This window comes from Cornus florida, unplaced genomic scaffold (genome assembly GCF_030987335.1).
Source record: "Cornus florida cultivar Cherokee Brave unplaced genomic scaffold, ASM3098733v1 CherokeeBrave_3.0.0_Hap2_Chr03, whole genome shotgun sequence".
Taxonomy (NCBI): Eukaryota; Viridiplantae; Streptophyta; class Magnoliopsida; order Cornales; family Cornaceae; genus Cornus; species Cornus florida.
This window is the reverse complement of record NW_026775573.1, coordinates 8678408-8704357: the sequence shown is the minus strand read 5'-3', so window position 1 is coordinate 8704357 and position 25950 is coordinate 8678408. Positions and strand designations below refer to the sequence as shown.

General features: G+C 37.6%; 1 protein-coding gene across 1 annotated transcript; it reads right to left on the bottom strand.

Moving 5' to 3' along the window:
- Positions 1 to 276: 276 nt before the first annotated feature.
- On the bottom strand, positions 277 to 18893 carry LOC132299338 (nuclear transcription factor Y subunit A-1-like). The gene is made up of 6 exons (XM_059795874.1): positions 18714 to 18893; positions 9417 to 9651; positions 4294 to 4415; positions 4078 to 4140; positions 3355 to 3519; positions 277 to 1120 (listed from the first exon to the last, which is right to left on the bottom strand). The coding sequence occupies exons 2-6, from the start codon at positions 9640 to 9642 to the stop codon at positions 746 to 748; spliced, it is 951 nt and encodes a 316-aa protein (XP_059651857.1). The 5' UTR covers positions 9643 to 9651; positions 18714 to 18893; the 3' UTR covers positions 277 to 745.
- Positions 18894 to 25950: the final 7057 nt, after the last annotated feature.

Sequence of the window (25950 nt, the reverse complement as noted above, 5' to 3'; positions counted from 1 at the left end):
CTAATAAGTTTGTTGCATTAAAACCAGTAATAATCCTTACTAAAAAACAAAGGATTTTCCTCCAGAGATTATGAAGAAATACTGTGCAGAACTTCCAATGTGGCTCATCAACCAGGAGAATATGAAAACGGGAGGGGTTGATCATGAATACTCATCCCCTATCACAGAAATGGAAAACAATGGCACCACTGTAATTTGCACCTCTGAACCGCCACAACGAAAAATAAATGTACAGAACCACTAAATCAGAGCAAATTAAAAGATGACAACCAACTCTTAAGAAAGTATGAAACACAGAAGGACTAATTTGATAAATCCTTGTACCAAACAAAAAGGTCTTCAAACATACGAAACCTTTCACACTTTTGGTTGTTTTAAGCTTACAAATTCACAACTATTCCCACTTTTAAAGTTTAATTTTTCTTAATTTACAGAATGGATGACTGGTAGAGATATGGAAATAACAGCAGACTGAAAACAGTACGACACGCACCACGTCCATCTTCCTTACCTCATCCCAACAAACACGAGTTACTACAGCCAAGAATGAATTGCCTGAGAATAGCCACAGAGCAGGGAACTTTGTCTTAAGGTAGGATGGGCCAATACCTCCAGTCTTGCCTGCACGAGACACCTCTTCCTGTTTGAAAAGTTACTGGAAATATTGATCACCAGGGTGCTTAAAAATCAGTATCAAACATGAGACAACACTAGAGTGGCCCGCGATCCTGCAAAGTTGGGTTTCTCATTTGATGGGAGTAGCCCTATGTGGGGCCTGATTCACCAGCACACTCCCTCTCTCCTGATTAGAACAGTCTCCTCCCCCCTCAGCGACTGCAGACTGTGAATGGTACATCGTTGACAAACCGTGGCTGCTATTGTTGCCATTTGGAAAAGTGTGTGCTTTATGAACCATGGACTCCTCTACTGGCTGATGAGAATTGCCACCAAAGTTGGTGGGCACGTGATCAGAGTTGGCAGATTGTGTTAAGACAGTTGTGCTAGATTTTGGCTCCTCTTCGGATGTGCCATTGTTGATCTTTTTTGTATTAAGAAAACGGCCTCCACAACCCCTTGCTCTTCTCAAAGCATGTTGGTGCCGAGACTCATGAAGATACGGCTTAATTGGTGAAAATAACCGTACATCACACAACAGTTTTTAAATCAGAATAATAGAATAAAATGTGAAAGACATCTGAGAGAAATTTGAGATGGCAAAAGAATATCAGAATCAGGATGGAATGTAAGCTCGCAATTGCCCCCATATGCATATAAATCTAGTATGTCAACTAAATTAGAAAGATGTAACGGGCATCCATTATAAGTGATTAAAAATAAAAATAAAATTTAAACTTTTAGCAACCAAAAAGAAAAAATATATATACACATATATTAGCTATCCCATAACAGAAAGTCCATAAATTATTACCCATCAAATATATTTCCCCGCAAATAACATCTAACATGTTCTCTCTTCATACAGTAATTTGAGCAAATACAAGAAGCGGAGTTATATAAGCTATCCCTAACTGAAAACTCAAAAAAATTCTCTTCATGCTCCCACCTAATTAACACTAAACACCCTAAACCTAACCCCGGCCTTAACAAGGCAAAGATGCAACTTGTGACATCCCACACCGAAACACACTAGTGGGTGGGGGAGCCCCTTGCAGTTTGGTTATAGTTCTTAGATAATTTTTAAGCATATATACACAATCAGGATAAGCATGTACAACTAAACAACTCAACAAAGCTCCACAAAGCTTACTTTAACCATTGGGGGGCTGGCGATATTCCACCTATTGAGGGACTGTATCATCTGTAATGTCTTGAGTACATCCACATACTATGTAACATTTCCATTGTTCTAGAGCCCTTCTGTAAAAGAAAATAAGTGAATATCTGTATTGCCTCTGATGAGCATGCTACCACTCTTTTCTAGTGATTTTCCCCCTTTTCTAAACTTTAATAGCATTCATTTAGCACACTACTCTTGAAGACAAACCTCCCCAGTCCCCCATCTTACCCTATTTGTAATATCATATTCAGCCTTCCCTGATTGCAAATGATTGAACCAAGAGTAAAAAGCCACTGTTGGATATCTCCTGCACACCAAACTTGAATATTTCCATGCATCTGCTTCCTGTTTTACAATGTGAAAGCTAATATAACATTTTGTTGTTTACATTCTACATCTAAATTGTATTTAGAAAGTTCTAATTCAAAATTTCCCCAGTCCACAACTTGAAAATAATTTCCCTGGAATCTAGTTTCGCCAATAAAGAGAACACTGTCAACAAACAACATACAAAAGTAATTACTAAATGGATAGCCTACAAGAGTTACTTTCCCGGGGAAAAAAAAAAGCTCGGACGAGTTCTAAATTTCTAATATTGTAGGGAAATTATAATTTTAAGAATTTATAAATTAAGTTTTGGATCTATTAAGATAGTTAAAAGTGCGAGGGTATTTGGAAATTTATATAAATAAAGAATAAAAATGAGAGAACCCTAAGGCTAAACTTCCCACTATACTTGCCTCTCTCCAGAGATTCTCCAACAATATATATGTTTCCCTCCTCCAACTTGGTAAACATCACAGTTAGAGATTGCCACCTCGGTAACCAAGACCAAATGTACATACCCAATGGTATCATATTGTCACAGTACTCTATGATGAACAACCAACAACAAATCAACAACCAACAGCAAATAACATGAATATGGTGTTAAACCTTGATATAGACTTAAGGCAATTAAAAATCATCATTCTCCCAACAGTTTTAGCATCGCAATTATATCAGTCAGTTATCAGGGCAAGTCATGTATACAAGACTCCATTACCCGAAAGCAGTATAATATCGCCTTAAGGATAAATGACATTTTCTCTCCATATCAACACAAATCTATTCAAGTGTTGTGTCAACTACTGAGGATTGGCTACATGAATCCTGTTTCGTCATTGTACTCCATCCAAAGTCATAATTTCAATTTTAACCATCTCAACCAATGTCAGTTTTGGTCTTCATCTTTCCCTAACAATACCCTCAATGTGGACCATGTCACTCTTCTTCACCAATAAAATTACTGGTCTTCCCTACAATAGTCAAATCATCTTAATCAATAATAACCCATTTTATCTCCAAAGGGTGCCAATTCAACGATCTCATTAATTTACTTATTTATAAAAAAATTTAACCACACATTCATCTCAACAACCACATTTTTGCCTCTCAAATCACAACATTTTTCATAGACAACAAAAATTTGTGCATGCGTATGTAGGGGGAGGGAGGGGGGAAACAGCTTTCTTAGCCTCAATATGTTAGAGACGATATGGAAGAAGTAATTTTACCTTCCTAGCTTTTGTTACTTTCTTTTCCATCTCTGCCTTAGCTCGTGACTGCCTTCGCCTCAAAATTCCATGATACTGCTTTGCATTAACATAAACAGGTTCTTCTTCCATGTCAAGGGGTAAAGGCATTCTACTCTGATGGACTCCTAGTAAATGAGGATGTACCTGACACCATGTCAATTTTATTACAAAAATTGCTTTAGAAAATTCACCTAATGAGAACATTTCCCTATTATAAACGTAATAATATAGTATGAGAAGAATCCAGAATAATGCAGTCACTTCGCGACACGTGTATACACATCATGTTTGCTTCAGTAATCAGATTTTGCAAGAAAACACAGTACTACTTTAAGTATGCGGATAAAAATTGATTAATTACGCAGATATATTCCTAAAAGACGTTGGTCTATACACAGATAAAAAACAGGGGGCATTTATATAAGCTAAATAAAAAGTTGCATATCAATACATGCACAAGAGGCAACTTACTACACTGACTCTAGTGGTAAAGACATCACCTTTAGAGGTGCAACAAGAGTGAGGTTGGAAAATTCAGAAGTGTGGCATAGTTATAGTGAACAAAGAATGAAAGAGAGAGAGAAAAAATCACATCAAAAAGGACAGGGCTCAAAGTTCAAACATGTGCTATAGGCTGTTAACACTAGCACACAGCCACACACGTGTGTGTGTGAGAGAGAGAGAGAGATTTTGCATCCCCACCTGTGCACCATAAGCCATCATTCCCCCATAATGTGGATCTGAATATGGATATGATGTCAATACCTGCAATTTAAAGAGGAGGGGGAGGGGGGGGATTAGAATCCTGGCCATATACCCAAAATCAAGAAAGCACAAGATCCCCAAGGAAATAATGTCTTTTTAAGATATTCTCAGTGCTCAGAACCATATATGAGGGAGAGAGAGAACAACTCTTACAATTGAGTGACCAACGAGTTCCATTTGGGAATTTGGTTCAAGGTGCTCGCCTATTGTTTGTGGTGTTGAAGACGCAACATGCTTGAGATGCTGCTGTTCTCGCCCACCATTTCCATTTAATCCTGAAAGGTTGATCTTCATCAGTATCATTATAAAAAATATGTGAATACATACTGCAGCATAGAAAGCTTTATCAGGAAATGCTAGAGGAGATATGGGATTGAAAGATTTTCCTTATTGCAGAGTGATATAGGTTAGTATGGAAGTTAGAGGTGTGATTGATTATCCAACAAACTTTGAATATCCCACGCATTGGGTTAGAAGCAAAGTATTAGGTAGGGCCGCAGGGTGGTCAGCATTCACCACATATATTTGCTTCATTCTGAGAAATGGCAACGGTCACAGGATGAGGTTTGGAAAGTTATGTGATGCAGTATGAATAGATTCTCAGATCAATCTAAAATTGCCGTGGATATAAAGCATTTGTATGAGGGTGAACTCTAAGAGCCTCCTTTCGAAAGGATTTTCAGTATTGGGAATCAGCACCAGTAGACACTCTTCCCAAGTCGTTGCATGGTTCCCTTTGGCGAAGGGCAGAAATTCTTGGAGGTGGAAAGCCTCAAGTAGAGGAAGAAGGTTAGTCCTTTCTATGCGCAAAGGACGGGGGGGCTCTCAAGCTTTTACGTAGAAGGCCATCTGGTGTAGAAAGATACCTTTTGAGGAAGTTTTTTGAGTTGGCACGTAGCATACAAGAATTTTTTTTAAATATAGACAAGGTGATTTATCCTGTATATTTGTCGTGTATGAAGGGATTCAGCAGAGATTATGAACCATTTGCTGAGTCAATGTGTGCTGGTGAGGGAATTTTGGTATCTCCTCATTTCCTTGTTTAAAATTAAGTGGGTAATACCCAAATCTACATGGGAGTTAAAGTGATGGAGAGGGATTTGTGCTTATTTGAAAGTGTGGGAAAATTTCGCAACAAAAGTCAAGAGTCCGTAGTTTTTGTTTTATTTTTAAAAAAGCTGGTTTAGTTAGTTAGAGACAGAATTTACCTTGGATCTATGGACCATAAAGAGAAATAAATTGAAGATAATTGAAAGGGTTAAAAGACAATTCACCTTTGGAATTACTAACTCGCCTAAATAAATTAAGCTAGGGAAATACAAATTATCAATATAATAGAATTAGTAGTGGAGACTTGAGAACAAGGTTCAAATACTCGGTTGAGATCTAGACAGCATGGCTCAGCCTTATCGGTCTCAGCAGTCCTTGCAACGAGATCGAATTGAAATACATTCAACCAATGTAACATGGACTCTTAAAAAAATGCATGAAGTATCATGTATTTGTGTCGAGCACAGGACACTTGGACGTGTGTAGCGGATGTTTGTTCGACACATATAAACTAATAAGCAATAATTCAAAAAATTCAAAATTATTATAGAAACTATACATAAAACACTTTTATCATGTTCCGTTCACTTGAAAAAAATGAAAACATTATTTCACTCCAGGAATAAAAATATATATATTAATTAATAGTGTTTTTGGTTTTGGGAATTTGATAAATCCAATGTTTAAATACCTGCAGCCGACACCCATACCCACGTCCATTTAGTACAACATTTAAAAAAAAAAGAAGAAGAAGAAGAAGAAGAAAGAGGTATGTGTTTTTTTTATATTATATTTCTGAAATAGATTAATACATAAAGCCATGCACATGTTTGTGATGCATATATGTTCATTAATAAAAATAAGTATACCATATTTGTATTTTTAAATAGCTTTGAATATGTAAGAATCATATTTGTAATTTTGTACACCAACGGGCATTAGCCCAAATGGTTTGCTCTCCTCCCCAAAGGGGAGGCCAAGAGTTCAAGCTGTGGTAGGGACAATATATTGTGGGTATGTGTGCGTTGGCTTTAACTTTTCGGAAAATATATATATTTAAAAATCAACTCACATATAATTTTGTAGCAGACTAGGCCGATAGCACATATGCTGATCCTTCAGATAAATCATAAAACTATACATGCTAGACAGTGTATCTTGTTCATTTCATGGTTCTGTTTACTTGGTCTTAGTTATCTAATTTTTCCGTATTCTTTATAGGAATTTTCCAGCCTTAAAAGTACTGGACTGTTCAGTAGTATTTAGTTTTTAATTTAATAAGTAAATCAAACTTCTTTTTGAATTATCACAAGGCTTGCTTGTCAAGCTATGAACCTATGAAGCTGCCAGCAACCTAAAAGTTCCAAGTCAAAAAGCCACTTTACTGGGCTCCAACTATAATCAACTTGCAGAATTCATGAATTTTGAATTGTTGATTTGAGTCATAAACTTTGATTCTAGTTGGTGATTTAATTTAGTTTGAGGATCTGCCATTTAACTTTCAAATTGAATAATTTTGTCCAAGTACTTTTGTTTTAAAATTCAGGTAATTTGTGAGTCATTTAAAAACTTAATGCTTTTTTAGTCACTCTATTAGGTTTTACGAGACAGAGAGATAGCCCATTAGATTTTTAAAAAGGTATGAAATAGCACTCTTGCAAACCTGCTAGGGCAATCCTGGGTCTCAAAAAGGTTGTTCCAGCTTATAAATAGTAACTATTCGAGCAATACTTATGAAATTCCAGTATGCTACAGCAGCCTTTTCCCTCTTTCTTTCCCTTTTGATCTAGACAGCAACTTTTTGAGTATTATTTATGGCATTTAAGCTAAAGTTTTAGCTTAAACTAACTGCTGCTTTTTTTTCTTTTCTTTTTCTTTCTTAACCTAATTTGTTTTACTTTTTGTATGCGCATTGCATCACAATTTTAACTTCTCAACCAAGAACACTAAATTAAGCCCTCAACCACCATACCGTAATTGTACCCACCCCTATTTCCTTGCCCAAGTCTCCATCCTACATGATTTTTTGGCATCAGACTAAAATTTCTTAGCTCAAAAGTTCATACAATTAAGGAGAAGTACAGTTTACGAAGCTATATGTTTCAATCACCATTCCAAGAGGCTTCAATCAACCTCACCTCCAATAGTCTTAAGTTCTCTGCCACAGAGAAAAAAAATTGCTCGATGTGAAGGGGTAATCACTAGAAGAGAAGAAGCAATCACAACATTAGCCTGCCTATTCATTAATATATCAAAAATTCTTGAAGGGTCAAGAGAAGTGTAAACTTGATTGAGTGGATGACCTAGTCAGGAAATGCATTGTGGTGTGGGTGGATAAGTAAAGGCCCAGAGTTTTTTTATAAAAAAATAAAACAAGAGCACAACGTACAACGTATGTTTTGATGATTTCTGCAGCAATGCTTCCTTAAATGTCTTGTGCCCACAAAAATCATTTTGTTCCTTATTCTATGCCCAAGAATACGATGTTCACTTAGCGAAGGCAAAACTAAAAGGAATAAAGTGTTTATGGTGGCATAAAAGTTAAAAACCAACTTCATAAAACTGATCAATGATTTATGAACACGTAACTGAGACGAAGTTAGAGATGAAAGAAAGCATTCTCCCTCTCAATCGTAAAATAAACCTTCCACCATAATAAGATGCTCTCTCCCAAAAATGGTATTAAAACAACTTAAGGGGCAGCACTCGAAAAGTTGTTTCTGTGGCTACTCACAATGCTAATGTAGGCAAAGCATCCACACAATACTAGTACCAAACTGTTTGCAGCAAGAAGATGATGAGAAAAATAAAGAAACTATGTCAAAAAATCTGATTATGTTGATGAAAAAGAACGAAAATTAGTCTTGAATGAAAAATGATACAGAGACAATGTCATCCTTGCTTTGGGAAATGGTAGGGCCAATGGGTAAAAATGTCCTTGCTGCTTTTCAAATTCAATAAATAAGTATTGCACAATGAGCTTCTGCTAAAGCATGACACGTGCTATTGATATGGTGCCAAGTGCAACTTAAACTTATGTTACTAGAATTTCTCTTAAATCTGACAATGCATATTAAATAAGTAGTTTAACGATTTACTCTGCATCTCAAACTCCTTAATTATCTCCAAGTGTTCACATTGAATTTGATTTACTCAACAAGAAATGAGATTAAATATGAAGTTACAGTTTGTCAAAAGGTTTTACTTCTGCAATAACAATCAGAATTGAGGAAAAGCGCCACTATAGTACTACTACAGTGATGCTACTTTTATTACTACACATGCTTTTTTCTTTTTTGCCGATTTTGGAGGAGAATATGCCGATTTATTATGTGGATCAGCTTTATTTAATAGTACTCGACTATGTTTGTCAAGGACAACTTTACAGAAAGGTAAAAGGAGAAGAGTCCACAATCCACATGGGTACATGGGTAGCTCTTGTATGCACTGATGACACACTACGCTAGTATCACATGATCAGTGAACTTCTTGAATGAAGTTTGATTGAATTCAAATGATTCCAACTCCTGTGGAACTGAAAAATCAGATTATTCATAACTAAGGCATTTGGTAATTTTTTCTTTTCTTTTTTTTTTTTTGATTATAAATTTTTTGACTTTTTTTATGGGTGAAATTAGTGAAGTCTTGGTTAATGTAGGAAATCCTTTGTCTGGTAGGAGACTGAGTTCCTAAATTAGCACTTGGCTATGCTTCTATAGAAATTAAAAATCAAGCTTAACATAGTCTGTAAGACTAAATAAAGCATAACTGTATAAGGAATTGGCATAAGGCTTTAAATCATTCAATTAACTAAATCAGGTATTATTTTATACCAATCAACCATACAGTAGTAGTTCATTTCAATATTAATACTATAAGAAGCAGATAAGCTGAAATTTTGACTCTAAACAGAGAGCAAGCAGAAATAGATTAGTTAAGCCAGGCAAAAATATTCAATTGAGCCAATTTCAATTTAGTTCAAATGCAGGAAATTATACAGCCAAAAACAATAAAATCTCATTATTCCTTCTAGATTCAAGCTATAAAAGGTCAATCAACAAGACAAATCAGAGATAACGTTAACCTCGTCAATGTCATAACGCAAAGAATATTGAAGATAAAAGATAAAAACTAGTTTAAAAAATTTAAATACTGGTTACTTTCTTGTTCAAATGATTGATATATGGATATTTTCATCTTATGCAACAAGTTGAAGGAAAATATACCAGATTGTGGAGCTACGGTATTTTGTGCTTCTTTGTTCATACCATCGCCATTAGCTTGTGATTGGATAGCTCCATTTGTAACAGAACCATTAAGGTTTTCCACTGGAGAAGACATTGCATTGTTTCCAACGCCATGCCACCAAGGTTGGTAATAGAATGTCGATCGTGGAATGCTCTGTCCTCCACTTTCTAACTGCCGATCTTCATTTTTGGGCTTTGTTGGCATTATTCTCAACTATTCTCAAAAAATTAATCAGTGACCTAATCCCAGAGTATCCTGTACAAACTAACATATAGGAAAAGTTACAAGGAAAGAAAATATTGTGAAGCATCTCAATATATTAACAACTATACCACGTTGGTATGAAATATCAAAAATTTATATTTTTGGGATGCGTTCCCCTTTTGAACGCTTTCTAATACAGTATTACTTATCAAAATATATAAGGCTGGGAGCGAGTAGATTTGTGGAGGGGAGGAGTTCAAGTACCATCTAGTTTGCTGGGAGCAGGTTTGCAGTCCAATCCGGGATGGAGGTTTGGGTTTTAGAAGATTGGTGCCTTTTAATAAGGCTCTTCTTGGGAAATGACTTTGGAGGTTTGGGGTGGAGAGGCATAGGCTTTGGAGAAGGGTGGTACCGTGGTAGCGAGTAGATTTGGGGAGGAGAGAGGAGGGTGGTGTTCTCTTGAGGGACATTTTCCACGGGGTGTGGGGGTTTGGAAAATCATTCGGAAGAGGTGGGGTAGTTTCTCTAAACACATTAGGTTTCAACTCAAGGATGGTAGGAGGATCAGTTTTTAGGAGGACGTTTGGTGTGGTGATCACTCTCTTGCTCTTGCTTTCCCCAAGGTCTTCAGGATTGCCACGGATAGGCAGGCCACGGTGGTCAACTGTTATCGGCTTGATAGCGGGAGATCGTCTTGGGATGTTCGTTTCAAGAGGCACTTTCAGGATTCGGTAATTGAGGATGCCATTGGTTTTTTGGAGGAGTTGTATCGTTAGGAGATCACGGGTGGTGTTTTTGATGTTGGTTTTGGGTCCCTGCTTCTCAGGGTCAGTTTGATGTTTGGTCCTTCTATAGGTGTCTTACAGAGGAGTATCGGGCTTCCTTCCCGTGGAAGGCTGTTTGGCGATCTAGGGCTCCCCATAAGGTGGGCTTCTTTGCTTGGACATCTATTTTGGGTAAGATTTTGACACAGGATAATTTGAGGAAAATCAATCAGGTTGGGGTCAAATTGTTGTTGCATGTGTCTTCGTGATGAGGAGACAGTGGATCACCTCCTTTTGCATTGCACCATAGCTAAAGGTTGTTGGGATTTGATGCTTGGTTTGTTTGGAGTTCTGTGAGTCTTGCCCAAATCCTCTAGAGGGCTGATTGAGGCTTGGAGAGGTTGTATAGTGGGGGCCCAAGTCCGGGATGTTTGGAAGGTTACGCCTTTATGTGTCTGGTGGTGTATTTGGTTCGAGAGGAACAAGAGATCTTTCGAAAGAAAGGAGAATTCTATTTCTATGCTTAAGTTCTCTATTATTTCTATTCTTTTTTGTTGGGTTGTAGGGAGATATTTTAGATCTTTTGAGGAGATTGTCGATTTTTTGGTCTCTTTGAATGTCTAGAGGTCCTATTTGGCCTTGTGTAGTTCTCTTGGGATGCACTCCCCTTTTGAGTGCTTTTATACATTTTTTTTTTTTTTTTATAAGTCAAATATATAAAAACCGCTCAAAAGGGGAGCGGATCCCAAACATACAAAAAGGCCGAACAAAAAACAACTCAAGCCTTCAAAGAGGCTAAAAAAAGAACAATCTCCTTAATAGATCTATAATCTCTCTCCGAAACCCAACAAAAAAGAGTAGAAATAATGGAGAATTTAAGCATAGCAATAGGCTTCTCCTTTCCGTCAAAATATCTTCTATTCCTCTCAAGCCAAATGCACCACCAAATACAGAGAGACGTAGCCCTCCAAGCATCCCGAATGAGAGCCCCAACTGAGAAACCTCTCCAAGCCTCAATCAATCCTCTAGAGGAATAAGGCATAACCCAAGGAACCCCAAACAAACCAAGCATCAAATCCCAACAAGCTCTAGCCATGTTGCAATGTAACAAAAGGTGATCAACTGTCTCCTCATCGCAAAGGCACAAGTAAAAATGATTGACCACCACCTGATTCCTCCTCCTCAAATTATCCTGGGTTAAAATCCTACCCAAGACAAAAGTCCTAGCAAAGAATGCCACCTTAAGGGGAGCCTTAGAGCGCCAAATAGATCTCCAAGGGAAAGGACCACCATCACCAATCGTAAGGCACCTAAAAAAGGACCTCACCTTAAACCGAACCTGAGAATTAGGATTCCAAAGCCAACAATCAAACTCCCCATGAGAAATCACCTGACGATACAGTAACTCCAAAAAACGAGTGACCTCCTCAATCTTTCAATTCTGAAAGTGCCTCCTAAACTGAACATCCCAAGACAGTCTTCCGTTATTAAGATGATAACAATCAACCACCAAGGCCTGCCTAACGGAAGCAATCCTGAAAAGCCGTGGGAAAGAAAGAGCCAGGGGAATCTCCCCACACCAAGTATCCTCCCAAAATCTGATCCTCCTACCATCCCTAATCCGAAAACGAATATGTTTGCAAAAATCATCCCACCCCTTCCGAATGACAGTCCAAACTCCCACTCCCCTAGGACCACGCACCTCAAGAGAGCTCCACCCACCACTACTCTCCCCAAATTTGCTCGCAATAACTCTCCTCCAGAGCCACTGCCTCTCAACCCCAAACCTCCAAAGCCATTTCCCAAGGAGAGCCTTATTGAAGGCCAACAACCTTCAAATAACTAAGCCACCACTCCGAATTGGGCAACACACTTGCTCCCATCGAACCTGATGATACTTGAACTCCTCATCCCTCCCCCCAACCCTAAAAAAAAAGGAAATTGCGCTGCAATCTCTCAATTCTCTTAGCCACAGAGGAAGGAATCTGAAAGAGCGAGATGAAATAAGTGGGAAGACAAGAAAGGGTACTCTTAATCAGAGCGCACCCCCCCCCCCCCCCCCCCCGGGCGCCCGCGGAGAGGAATTGCTTCTTTCAACCTGCCAGCCTCTTCTCAAATCTGTCCACAATTGGATCCCAGCTCCCCACGCATCTCGACGGGGCTCCCAAAGGCAATCCTAAATAAGAAATAGGGAATGACCCAGTGCGACAACCAAGAATCTGAGCAAACCTCTCAATATAAAGAACATCCCCAACCGACTAAGACACTCTTACCGACATTCACCTTGAGCCCCGAAACAACTTGGAACCAAACCAAAACGCATCTCAAATGTCTTAATTAGGACTCGTCAGCATCACAAAGAACAAGAGTATCATCCGCAAACATCAAGTGAGAGATCTCAATATGACTGGCAACATTCCTGCCCACCCGAAAACCACTCAAGAGACCCAACTCAACAGCCCTTTTCAATAGTCTGCTAAACGCCTCCATCACAAAAAGGAATAGGAAAGGAGAAAGCGGATCCCCCTATCTCAAACCCCTCGAGCTAGAGAAAAAACCCGACGGAGCACCATTCACAAGAACAGAAAAACAAACACTAGAAATGCAAAAAAGAATCCATTTCCTCCATCTCCCCCCAAACCCCATCCTTTCCATCAAGTAGATAAGGAAACTCCAACTCACATGGTCATACGCCTTTTCAATGTCCAACTTGCACAAAACGCCCGAAACTCCACTGTTTAATCTGGAGTCCACACATTCACTGGCAATAAGAACAGAATTCAAAATCTGACGACCTCCCACAAAAGCATTCTGAGAATCTGAAATGACACCATCCAAAACCTTCCACAACCTAGAGGCCAAGACTTTGGCAATCAACTTATAAAAGCAACTCACCAAGCTAATGGGGCGAAAATCTTTAACATCAAGCGCCCCTCCCTTTTTCGGAATGAGGGCAATGAAAGTGGCATTCAAACTCTTCTCAAAAGAGCCCTGAGCATGGAAAGCGTGAAAAAGAGCCCATCACCTCCTCACGGACCACCTCCCAACACTCCAAAAGGAATCTCATGGAAAAACCATCAGGGCCCAAGATTTATCCCCGTTACAGCTCTTCAGAAAAAGGCTCCTTTGGAGTAGAGCACTCATCACTCGAAATAGAATCAAAATGAAGCCCTGAAAGCAACGGTCTCCAACTGACTGGTTCGGTGAACAACAAAGAAAAGAAATCAACAAAACCCTTACCAATCTCCTCCTCCTTACTCACAACCTCCCCATCCACCTGAATCCTCCCAATGTGATTGGCCCTTCTATGAGCGTTGGCAAGATGATGAAATTTTTTTGTGTTATTGTCACCTTCCTTGAGTCACAAAGCTCTAGATTTTTGCCTCCACGAGATCTCCTCCATGATAGCAATCTCATTAAACTCCGCATGACACTCCACCCTCCTAAGTTTAAAGGAATCCGTCAAAAACCCCTGCCCCTCCAATCTATCAATATCTGCAATCTCAGAGAAAACCCGATTCTTCCTCCAAACCAGATTTCCGAAGACCTCCTTGTTCCAAACTTTCAGATCATTCTTAAAAAAACGCAGCTTACCTGCGAGGGAATGACTTGGGGAACCAACCACTCCATACCCCACCCACCAGGATCAAACTCGCTCCAGAAAACCCTCAGCCCAAAGCCACATATTCTCAAATCTGAATGGGGATCTTCGACTACGCAACCCACCACAATCCAAAATCAATGGAACATGGTCAGATAATGGACGAGCTAAAGTGGCCTGAACAACATTTGAAAAATGTTCCTCCCAATCACTCGACACAGGGAACCTGTCAAGTCGAGAGAGAGGAGGAGGAGAGCGACCACTAAACCAAGTAAAGGGCCCACCAACCAAAGGTAAATCAATCAACCTAAAAACATCAATGAACTCCGAAAAAGACTCCATCTCAGCCGTCCACCTGCCCCCCGAAGATCTCTCAAAAGGAGATCGCACAACATTGAAATCCCCTCCAATACACCAAGGCAACAACCATCTCCTTCGAACCTCACCCAGCTCATCCCAAAGCAAATGACGAACACTATCCTCTGTAGGACCATAAATACAAGAAAAAACCCACCAAAAATCATCCTCCCTTATAGAGAAGATACATGAAGTAGAGAAAATCCCAACCTGAGACTCCAACATAGAAACCCAAAGCACATAAATCTCCCCCCCCCCCCAAAAAAAAAAAAAAAACACACCACGCACAATCAAATCCGTCATCTACGCAATTTTTGTTTCTAGAAGACACACAATATGCCCATTCCCTTTCCGAATCACCGACTTCACCACTTTTCTTCGAACATTCCATGAAAGAATTTGTAACTTCATAAGGAAACAATTGGGTTAACATTCTCTCCCCTCCCTCCACAATCCCTCTCCCTAGATCCCTTATTTCTCCTTTCATAAGTGACAAGAGTCGTTGGGCTCAAAAGCCCCCTCTCATCCACCCCCATTGGATAGCCTCCTCTACTCCCCCTACACCCCATTTTCTCCATGTGCTGAGAATTAAGAACTTCAAGAAACAAATTTGTCGCCTCCTCCATACAACCGTCGAAAAAAACTCCCAACCGAGAGCCCACCTTAACCCCCTTTTCTCTCAACCAAACATCTTCCACATCAGCCACTCCTATAGCAAAACCATCCCCATCCGCCCCCTCCTCATCAGGTCTAACAACAGCTAAAGGAGTAACGAAATCAAAATCAATGTCTCCCCCATTCCAATGAACAAACCCCAATTCCTCAAGGAGAGAAGAACACAACACATCCTCTCCCTCCTCGGGAACCGACGAACATGGTGAGCTGTTAGCAAGAGGAGTTCCACAAACCATTGCAGCCACAGGATCACTCGGCTCACTTTGAAGGCCTTTCAAGACTAAATGAGACCGCAAATCACTCAACAACACAGCAACAGTAGCGTCATCCAGACAAATCTTAACATCCCTGCCCACACACACTGTGATGCTCTCCTCTTTTTGAACAACAAATCTTGAGGGGCCCAACCCATCAACCAGAGAACCCCCATCCATCACCTTCAGTCCGCTCTCCAACTCATTCTCTAAAAACACGGCCAAGTCTCTGGAAGTCGAGCCCTTCAACGACTCTCCAGGAGAGAGAAGAGGTGGAACAAAAGAGGAAAACGACGGCGAAGCGCAATGCAAAGAAACATTCTTACCCGGATCAAAGGCAACACAAGGAACCCATTTTTGCTTTTCCTTACGAGTCCACCTTCTACGAATGGCCTAGAGAATGATTCGCTTCTTTGATCGCAGACGGTGTCCTTGTGCAGGCAACAAAACTCGTCGTCTCTCTTTGAGCGATGGCGCACCAGGCAACTGAGATGGATCAATCAAAGAGAGCGGAGCAAACCGGTTGTTCACCACAAGATCAGAACAAGACAGCCTAGAAACAACCGGCTCGGAGCCTGGCCCAATCAACAATCCACAGCCTAGCTCTGCAGAAGAAACTTTTGTGCACCCAGACACCTTATATTGCCACCTTACCTTTATCCAGCCCACACAAAACATAGTTATGCACTTTATTGAAATTAGGCCCAAAAACGGGAAAATTGCCAAAACTATTCTCCACCATGATCCCATTTGCTGGCCCAATACCAAGCCCATCTTCTACCGAACCCATCTTAGCCTTCCTCGTCCATTTGAAATGATTCAAATTAGAGACAGCTGGAAACCACTTTGAACGACTCTCTCCCCTGCGCCAACCACGTGGATGATCACCTCTGCTCCCCCACCCATGCGCTGGATGCGCGTGCACCACACCCTGAAAAACGCCTGACGGCCAAATCCCAAACCTCCACCCCTCTGTAAGTCCCGCCGACCAAAGTTCCGGCCACCAACCATCGAAGACACAGAACTCACCCTCCTTTGCTGAGTGAAAATCCTTCTGAAACAAGCTGTGTTCCGTTCCCAAAGCTTATCCCTCCACTCCTTCCATCTCTGAAATTCCTCCATCCCTTTCTTACCCATGTATTCCCATCTCAACCACTCCTCCTCCTTAAACAGGTGAGACCCATCTCCCCCTTCCAAACTGGCAGTCGTCGGAACGAGCTGAGGATGAGTCTTTTCCCAAACAGCAACCTTGTAACAAAAACGATCGTCATGAACAAAAATGAACGGCAGGCAAGCACAGCCGTCTGAAACAGTGATGCGAACTTTCTTAGCATCAATAGATTCATCAGCGTCAACCCAAATGAAACCTCCACACAAATCCCCAACCGTCACGAAGAGAGCATGGTTCCGCTGGTGAAGAGGAAGGCCGTACAGGGTTACCTTCTTCAGCCCTTGCTTTTTCAACACCTCAGAGCATCCCACCTTAAAATTCCATGAATCCAAGTGAAGAGAAGCCTTTCCCCGGTCACGACATCCCTTGTTAAGCACTCTCTTGCCTCCGCCTTAGAAGGAAAGCGAAAAAGAAGTAAAGAATCTGGCAGGGGCGCCATAACTACCGCCTGCGAGACTTTCCAAACACGTTAAGCCCAAGCTGCAATCTGAGCACAATCACCAACATCTTTATCGAAACTTCCCACCAAACATGATTTCAGATCATCTCTTCTCTTACTGACCGAGTCATCATCCAAGAAAATAGAAAACCCTCTGTACGTAGAAGCAGATCTTGCGAACCCACCCTGAAACAATCGTGGAAGACGAGCCACCTCCAAGAAAGACCGCATAACAAGAGAGAAAAAAGAAAAGCCAAGGAAAGTAGCAGAGGATTTCACCGGAATAGATGATTCTGGTGACTGGTCGGAGCAGTAAGCTCAGGCCGCGTCTCTGTTACGAGGAGATTTCTCTCTCATCAATTTCCCAAACATAAAATTTACATTGGGATTTCAATTGATGAATGTGGATTTGCCGCATAACATGAAAACTACTTTTATACAATTTTACTTAAAATAAAAAAATAAAAAAAATTATATATATAAATATATATACACACACACAAAATTTCTACGTATAAGACCACCAGCACTACAAACAGCCATCCAAATAAAGAAAATTATCACATGCCAAATTTGTAATAGGCAGTACCATTCACACTCAACTTTTAACTTCTGGCAATCAACAATGCTTAGAAACTTGGAACTAGATTGGAAAATAATGTGTGTAAAGCTCTATTGGAGCATGAACAAGCTACACAATAACAACCCATAAAACATGGACCCATAACCAAAACCAAAACCAAATATAGGAGATAGGTCTATATGATGAATAAAGCCAAAAAAAAACTAGTGGGAATAAAATCTTCTTCTTTTTTCCTCCCAAAGTTCAAGCAAACGCATGCACACCCAAAATATTGCCCCTAGTAGGACTCAAACACTCAACCTCCCTTTTTGGGAGAAAAGAAAACACCATCTGGGCAAATGCCCATAGGTAGTAATAACAACATCGAACCTCCCAAGAACTTTAAAACCTCTCCCAGCAAGGCAAGCCATGAAGTAAATCACTGAATCCGAAAAGTTTTCAACCAAATATATATATATATATATATATATATATATATATATTCCAGGGAAAATTTGCCCAGGCATCAACAATCTTTAGCATAGTTATAAATAAACAATTGACAAGTTCTCTCAAAGCTTAACAGTATATTATTCATCGAGATTTAAACAATTCTGGTAAGATATAAGAATCTCTTGCGACAAACTGAGCCGAAATATAGAATGGACACTGTGCAACGCTGACTAAACAGCCTAAGCACACAATACAATTAATATACGATGATCACATATACATGCTAATAAATGATTTTGTAAAATAACTACACAAAGAACAGAGCTAAAACAAAAAACTAAAACAACATAATACTGTAAATATAAAAAATAAAAAAACACTTAATATCCAACTTGCGTATCTAATCTGACTACATAGGCTGTTCAACGTATATGTGCGCGTGTAATGTTCAGTCAAAAAACCTGAAAGTTTATATTATTTTTAAATCCCTATACACTACAAGTCGGGTTTTGTTGTGTACAGGTGTCGTCATTCTCGTCATCCAAACAATGAAAAAGGAAAGATGTAAGGTTCAAAAAATTAAAAATTAAAAATTAAAAAATTAAAATTCCTTTTCTTGAATTACACTTCTTCGCAGAAAACAAAGGAAGCTTACAGAGAAATTTCCCCAATATAATAGCAACGGAAGAAGAAATCATAATCATATTCATACTCAAATTGCATAAGAAAGGTTTTATGGAAACCCTAACCCTAATCGATATATACGAAGAAAAATTCGAAACGATAAAGACTTACTTGGCTTGTGGGGGTTGAAAGCAGTGGGTGAAACCCTAAACGCTCTGTTCCAATTGATTCAAAACCATTAATTCCATTTTCTGAGCAAAGGCAGCGATTGATGACAGAGAACGAGACAAAAGAACATATATATGTAGTATTATATAGAGAGAGGGTTGTAATTAATGTGGAGTATGAGAAATGTGTTTATTAATTTCTTGTATATATTTTAATTTATTTTATATTTTATTAGACTACTACACGCCAATGTCGCTCTCTATGTCTATGTTAAGGAAAATATGGCATAAATAATTAAAAATATTTGTATTAAAAATGGGAAAATGGAAATTTTTGAGCGGTCACAAAAATAGCCTTCTTCTTTAGTGGTTATGGCCATTGTGTCCTTTCTTCTTTGCTTTGTACTTCTGCTGTGATCTAAAACATAAGCAATGTTTTTATGATAAACACCGAATATTGCATATTCAAGCGTCCTTTTTTACATTAGTTAAGTCCATTAGTTGATCATACTGTATATATTAGCTTCATTTGCATGTTTTTGTTTACTTTCAGGTAAAGATAGTTAAAAATGAGGCTTTGTTGAGTTCTTGAAGAATCAAAGCATGTCGTTACCGGTAACCTTCATTTTGCCCAAGTCAGTGACCTATTGAATTCATGGTTATCCCTGCAAAAAGCACTAAAGAGGATGATGGCGTCATCGGGCCTAGCAAAGATCAGATCATGAAGCAAAGTGGTGCAAGGTTGTAGCATTGCGGGCGCCCGCTAAATAAGGCAAAAAGATTGCAAAAATGCGGGGCCCAGCCATGAGATGAGGGCCCCCGCCGTGTGCCGCCACCAAGCAACCATGACACCATGCGGGCGCCCGCCATTTTGCAGATAATAGGCCACCAACTACTTTGTTTCACACAATGTTGTCCCCTTGACCCAATGTGTGGTTCTGCAATCTTCTAGGGATGGTGAGCCACAAAATTAGAGTGGTTGGGGGGCTATCTTTGATATATAGAAGGCTTGTATGGTTGTAAAAAGAGATATCTCAATTTTTGTAAGGTTTTTAGAGAGAGAAATATTGGGTTCAAGAAGGTTTGTGTTATTATTGGCCTCTAGGTGCGAAAATGGAAGGGTTGGCCATCTCTATTCCTTCCTCCCATGCTTCTATGGGTAACTAACTCCCTTTCTAGGGAGGTGATGAAACTCTTCCTTGTAAGCATGCCTTAGTTTTGGTTCAATTTGGGGAATGATGTATATTTATAGTAGTTTCATAATCTAGAGCTTTGCACTTGATGTAATGGACCTAAATTTCTATAAATGATCATATTGAATCTATTATCTTACCTTAGATTGTATGTTTTCATGGTTGTATGGTTTGCATTTTCATAGTAAGAATGGAAATGAGATTGTGAAATGGTTTTAATGGCATGTTGCTTAAGAAGCTTGATAGTTCATGGCTTAGGTCCTTCCTTTGATGGTCTATTTTTTATTTTTAACTTCATGTGTTTTTATCATTTGATTAAGGGTTTGATAATCTCTAACTTAGTGAGTATGTCTAAGGTTACACCCTAGTTTAGGTAGTTAAAGCATGTAAAACTTTGATAAGTTATTCTTGCCTCTTGATTTCATGAATTTCTTGAAGATAATGTAACAACCATATATTGCTACATATTAGGGCCACTTATATATGTTGTTTCCCCAAGTTAATCATAATCTAGCATGTTTATATGGTAGGTAGTGGATTTACTTTCCTAGTCCTCTCTACCTAATTCTCTTTCCTTTTAATCTCCTTCAATTTATTGTTTTATGCAATTTTAAATTATAGTTTATAAGTGACAAACAAAACCCAACTTTACACCTCTTTCATCAAACTAAAAGTGATTTTAAAGACCTTGGTTGCCATAAACTAGCAGTCCTTGTGGTTCGACTTACCCCTACGATAGCCCTATTTTACAATGATTTGTGCTATTGTAAGGATTAATTATAATTGGTAGACATTCATCAACCAACCACTTTAGAGTGTGTTCAACACTATTTCAAAGCTGGTTAGATAATGTAAATTTGTTATAAGATTTTTAGAAACAAAAATATAAAAACATATTTGGTAAAAAGTATTGCAAGTTTGAAAATTTAAATTGCTAATTAAAAATATTATTTTAGATTTTTTTTAAAAAGTGTTTTGATACGATGCAGAAACAAACAAAAATATCATTTTGATACTTCTGATTTTGGCTTCAATTTTGAAAGCGCTTCGGTACATTCAAATGACGGTAAACATTATCAAATATGCTTCGTGCTTTTACTTCGCTAAAATACATTAGCAAAAACAAAAAATACTAAACAAAAACATTAGTCAAACGGGCCCAAACTTTGAAATAATTTTTTTTTTAATTTTAAATCTAAATCGTCGATTCAATTAAATGCTCTCAAATGTAATATTAGAGGCCATCAATTGAATTAATTTGAATATGAAGTAATTCAAAATTGATAAAACATTTAGCCCTAACTTCAATTAAATGAGGATGTTTTTTGCAATTATGTGAGGATATATACTCTTTTTTTTTTTCGTAAGGCGTGTGAATATATATTTGTGAATTTATTCTTTATAATAATATTATATTTGATTTTACAAACTATGAAATTGCTATTTTAAAATTGAAAAAAAATTAATTCAAATTTTAAGCTAATTTTTTGACCAATTCGAATTTCAAATCACCAATTCCAGCAGCTCAATATAATATAAAATTATAAAGTAAAAAAAGTTTAACTGATTGAAATGAAAACATGTTACCATAATTTTGTTTAACCCCAATTGAGACTTGGCAGTTGGACCAAATTGACCCATATGTAATTAAAGGTTTCGTCAAATTAAAAACAGCATCAAAATTTCCAATATAGACTTTACCATATTTAGGGATGGCAACGGGGCGGGTTTGGAGCGGGTTTCCCTAAATCCCGCCCCGCCCCTTTTAATTTTTGTCAAGTCTATGCCCGCCCCGAGACCCGCGACGGGTTGAATTTTCATATCCAACCCCGCCCCGTTAGGAAATACTGTGCCCCCGTGCCCGCCCCACTAACAAATTTTTTTCTCCCACTTTTTGGAACTTAAACTCCTGCTATTTAAATGTGCAAAGCCTAGGAATGACACAACATAAATAAAATTATGTATTCTAACAAAAATAAAAAAAATAACATGCACATAACATAATTCAAATAACATAATAAACAAAAATAAAAATTTAATACAACCAAATCACAAGAAGTTCTAAGCTCCAACTTCCACCATAACCAAAACAAAAGCAAATTTAATACCAAGTTTACATCCCAAATTAGGATTGTAAGAGATGGGTTGGGTAAGCCGCTAAAATAACTTATTAATATATATATATATATATATATATATATATATATATATATATATTAAATATAGTTATATGCGGGGCGGGGCGGGGCGGGGCCCCTAGGATATGTATATTGAACCCTTACCCACCCCGTGACCCTCGACGGGTACAAAATTTGTATCCATGTCCGCCCCAACGGTATAATAAGTGTTCCCATATCCGTTATTAACGGGGCGGAACGGGGCGGGGCGGTAAAAATTGACATCCCTAACCATATTAGTTGACTAGGACAAAAGTGTTGGGAGGATAAACTTTTTTTATAAATAAAAAAATAAATAACTATATCATGCACAGTAGATTTTTTTTTTTTTTTTTTAGAGCACGTGTATCGGCTTCACAACATACATATAATTCAAGTCAGGAGTGTAATTCAAAAGAGACCTCAAAGATTTATCTCCCAAATGTCTGCCAACGCTACCATATCCCCTAAGGCACACAGTAAAAATTATTTAATCTCCTTGATTTGATGAAGTCATATGAAACCATCTTATCCGATAAATTAAGTTCCATAGTCTCTTTGGGGACATCTATGTGTAAGACATATGCTAGCAACAATGCGGGCCTCTTTTTATAAAGTATTGGAACACTTGAAATGGAAAAGTTGATTTGTTTGTGAAATATACGAGACAATGCATCAACAATTTTTTATTTCTGAATAATATATAGACTCAAATCCTATCATGAACACTTATATATTGTACTTTTTAATATAATTAAATCGAAAATGTAATGACTATGTTACTGTGTTACAGTAATCATATAATGTCCTCAATTTAACGTGACATTAATTGTTTGTAAATGGTGGGTATAAAAAATAATAATAAGAAGAAAATGTAGAGTGATTGACACATTAGCACAAACAAAAGGACAATTTGGTTAAACATTAACAACTACGTATTTGATTATAGAGGTAATTAATTAATTAAACCTGATTAAACTTTAACAATTATAGTGTTAATTAACTGATCAATTAACTAATGAAGGTGATTAGTAATTAAACCCAGAGCTGGAATGTGCTACTACTGGGCCCACTTTAATGGGTTGATGTGCTTGACACGTAGACGTGGCGTCAACTCGCCAGCTAGGCAATTGGTGTAAGAATGCCAACGAGGACAGCTCAGCGCGGTTTGTTGTTTGGGTTCGGCCAAGTTTGTGTTTGGCAAATCGGCTTTGCAAGGAATAAAAAACGACAAATTCTATTATACATCATGTTTCTAATATATAATTATATATACACACATGGTCACGCAGTGAGTGTCAGTTTTAATTAACGAATAAGGGAAATATCTGCATACTGCACTCTAAACCAGAGTCTGGTAGCCCTACTCATTTTTTAAAAGTAATAATAGTAAAAGAATCCCATTCATTTGCACCTTGTAGTAGTCCAGAAATTGTTCAATCCAGACTTTTCAATTAAGAAAATAGTTTTATAAGAATTTATTAATATATTAAAAAAAAAAATTATAATATTAGTTTTCATTTGATTAGTCCATCAAGTATTAAATGATCTAAACCATCTAATAATTTGTAGCAGTGATCAATTCAGTTTACATCAATTTATATAATCCTATAGGTTTTGAAAACATCGAACCGGTTTTGAAGACATTGAACTGAATTTTTTTCAATTCAAATTCCAAAGCCATTTGGTGCTCGCAAACATATATATATATATGTGGATTATGGACACACACTAATAGAATTTTTTTCCCGATAATCAGAATGTCGGGGGCTTTGTCACTACTAATCTGCGGAACCCGTGCAAAACGACCCATTTACACGAATTAGGTAAAGCTCAAACTATGTATGTGATCGTGACCCCTAAAGAATTGATCGCACTTGAAGAAATTTGAATTTGAAACTTAATGTTTCATGGGTTTGGCTCGGGTTCATACACACTAGTAGAATTGCAATTGCAAGTGCATTACATATGATTAAAAAATTAATTTGTAATAAACCTATAAATTATCTATTTGAACTTCAAAGTTTGATTTTCTAATGAATACTAACTTACCTAAATTGTAATTTTAATATACTTTTGCTGGAGAGTAACTTTAAATATATAGTTATTAATAAACACGAATTAAAGTCAATTAGTCATTGGGCATTGGACTGTAGTTGGATATGGTCATATAACAAAGTTAAATAGGTTGTGGTTATGATCATTTACAAGCTAGAGGCAGACCCATAAGCCAACAGGCCCAGTAGGCTACAATAGGAATAAGAACCTAACCTAAAGCTTCTTCATATGGCGGCAGGAGTTTCTTCCAAGCGAAGTCAGTATTCAAATGGCGGCAGGAGTTTCTTCCAAGTAATATATACTTTCTCTCCGAGTGATATGTATATATATATATATATGAAAGCAGCCTAACCCAACCCTACGCTAAATACTTCATATTCATCTCTCTCATTCCCAAGTAAAAATGTTGATCCAAAGGCAGGAATGGAGGCTGAAAAAACGGGTCGTTGATATCGACAAAAAAAAATTGGTACCGTTTGATTTTTTTGCCATGATGGTAAAAGTTCACAGACGGACTTATAATCGTGCCCTTGTGGAAGAAGAGAATTACACAAAGACTGAACAACTATACCCAATTTTAACGGAGTCATTGTCTGATGAAATAAAATTCTCTCAAATCCTCCATCGATTCCTCTGTGAAGTGAGAATCAGGTTTGACGATGATAAAATTGACTCAATTCTATCTAATTGTCGTGCAATGACTACAATTGACGAAATAAGTTGCAGTACTATTGTTGTGCCCGTTCTGGAGATACACATATCGGTTCTTACAAAGCTATTGATGAGTCAGTTGACGTCGACCCCTTAGAGACGATGCTACTTGACGGTGTATCATCTGTTTCCGAGAAGTTCGATTAATCAGTTGATCACAAGAAATAATAAACTGTTTTTCGTTGGGATGTTTTCCTTTTATCAATCATCCTTGTAATGTAATTATTGATGGACAAATTGTAATTTTTGTTTCAATTTTTGTATCGTATGTTTTTGTTGATGACAAATTGTAATTTCTTGTTTCTATTTTTGTATTGGATGTTTTCCTTTTTTGTTACCTATAAGATTTGTTTTCCATTATGTGCCGGTCTTGTTTTACTTAAATCTGATTTTTTTTATTTTTTTATTTTTTTGGTAACCTAATTTGGTCCAGATATCAATCACTGAAATTTTCATAATAAATTGTGTAAGAACATAAAAGCATTTTCATGATGGATTGTGCAAGAACATAAAAACTATAATTTAGGGACTTTTGTTTCTATTTTTGTATCGGATGTTTTCCTTTTTTTTTTTACCTATAAGATTTGTTTTCTATGATGTGCTGGTTATGTTTTACTTAAATCTGATTTTTTTTTTTAGGATAACCAAATATGGTCCAGATATCAATCACTAAAATTTTCATGATGTATTGTGCAAGAACATAAAAGCTATAATTAAGGGGCTTTTGTGATTCGAAATCAACCTAATTAAATTCATCATATTTAATTATCAATTTCACATCTTCATCAGATTAATTCTCTTCTCTCTTAATCATTCTCTATAAAGAAACATGTAAATCCAAATCCGTTAAAAGACATTTGATTCAAGTAATGATATACTGATATGCAAGTTCGAAACATACACCGATTATACACGCCAAGTTACCTTCATCCATTAGATACATTCATATGAAATTCATGTGATGTCACATAATCACATATTTTCTATTTCATTTTCACTAATAAAATGACCACCTATGTCAGAAAAAATTTCAAGCTGCTCAAAATTACAACTTTAATAGTTTTGTTTCACCATTAATAAACAAAATATTTTGCAGTGTACGTGTAACAATTAGATTTTAGCT

Coding starts and splice junctions, on each gene's coding strand:
- LOC132299338 (XM_059795874.1), bottom strand. CDS start 9,642: ATGCCAACAAAGCCCAAAAATGAAGATCGGCAGTTAGAAAGTGGAGGA. Junction 4,416..9,416: donor TACCGTAGCTCCACAATCTG/GTATATTTTCCT, acceptor TCAACCTTTCAG/GATTAAATGGAAATGGTGGG. Junction 3,520..4,077: donor TGATGGCTTATGGTGCACAG/GTGGGGATGCAA, acceptor ACATGGTGTCAG/GTACATCCTCATTTACTAGG.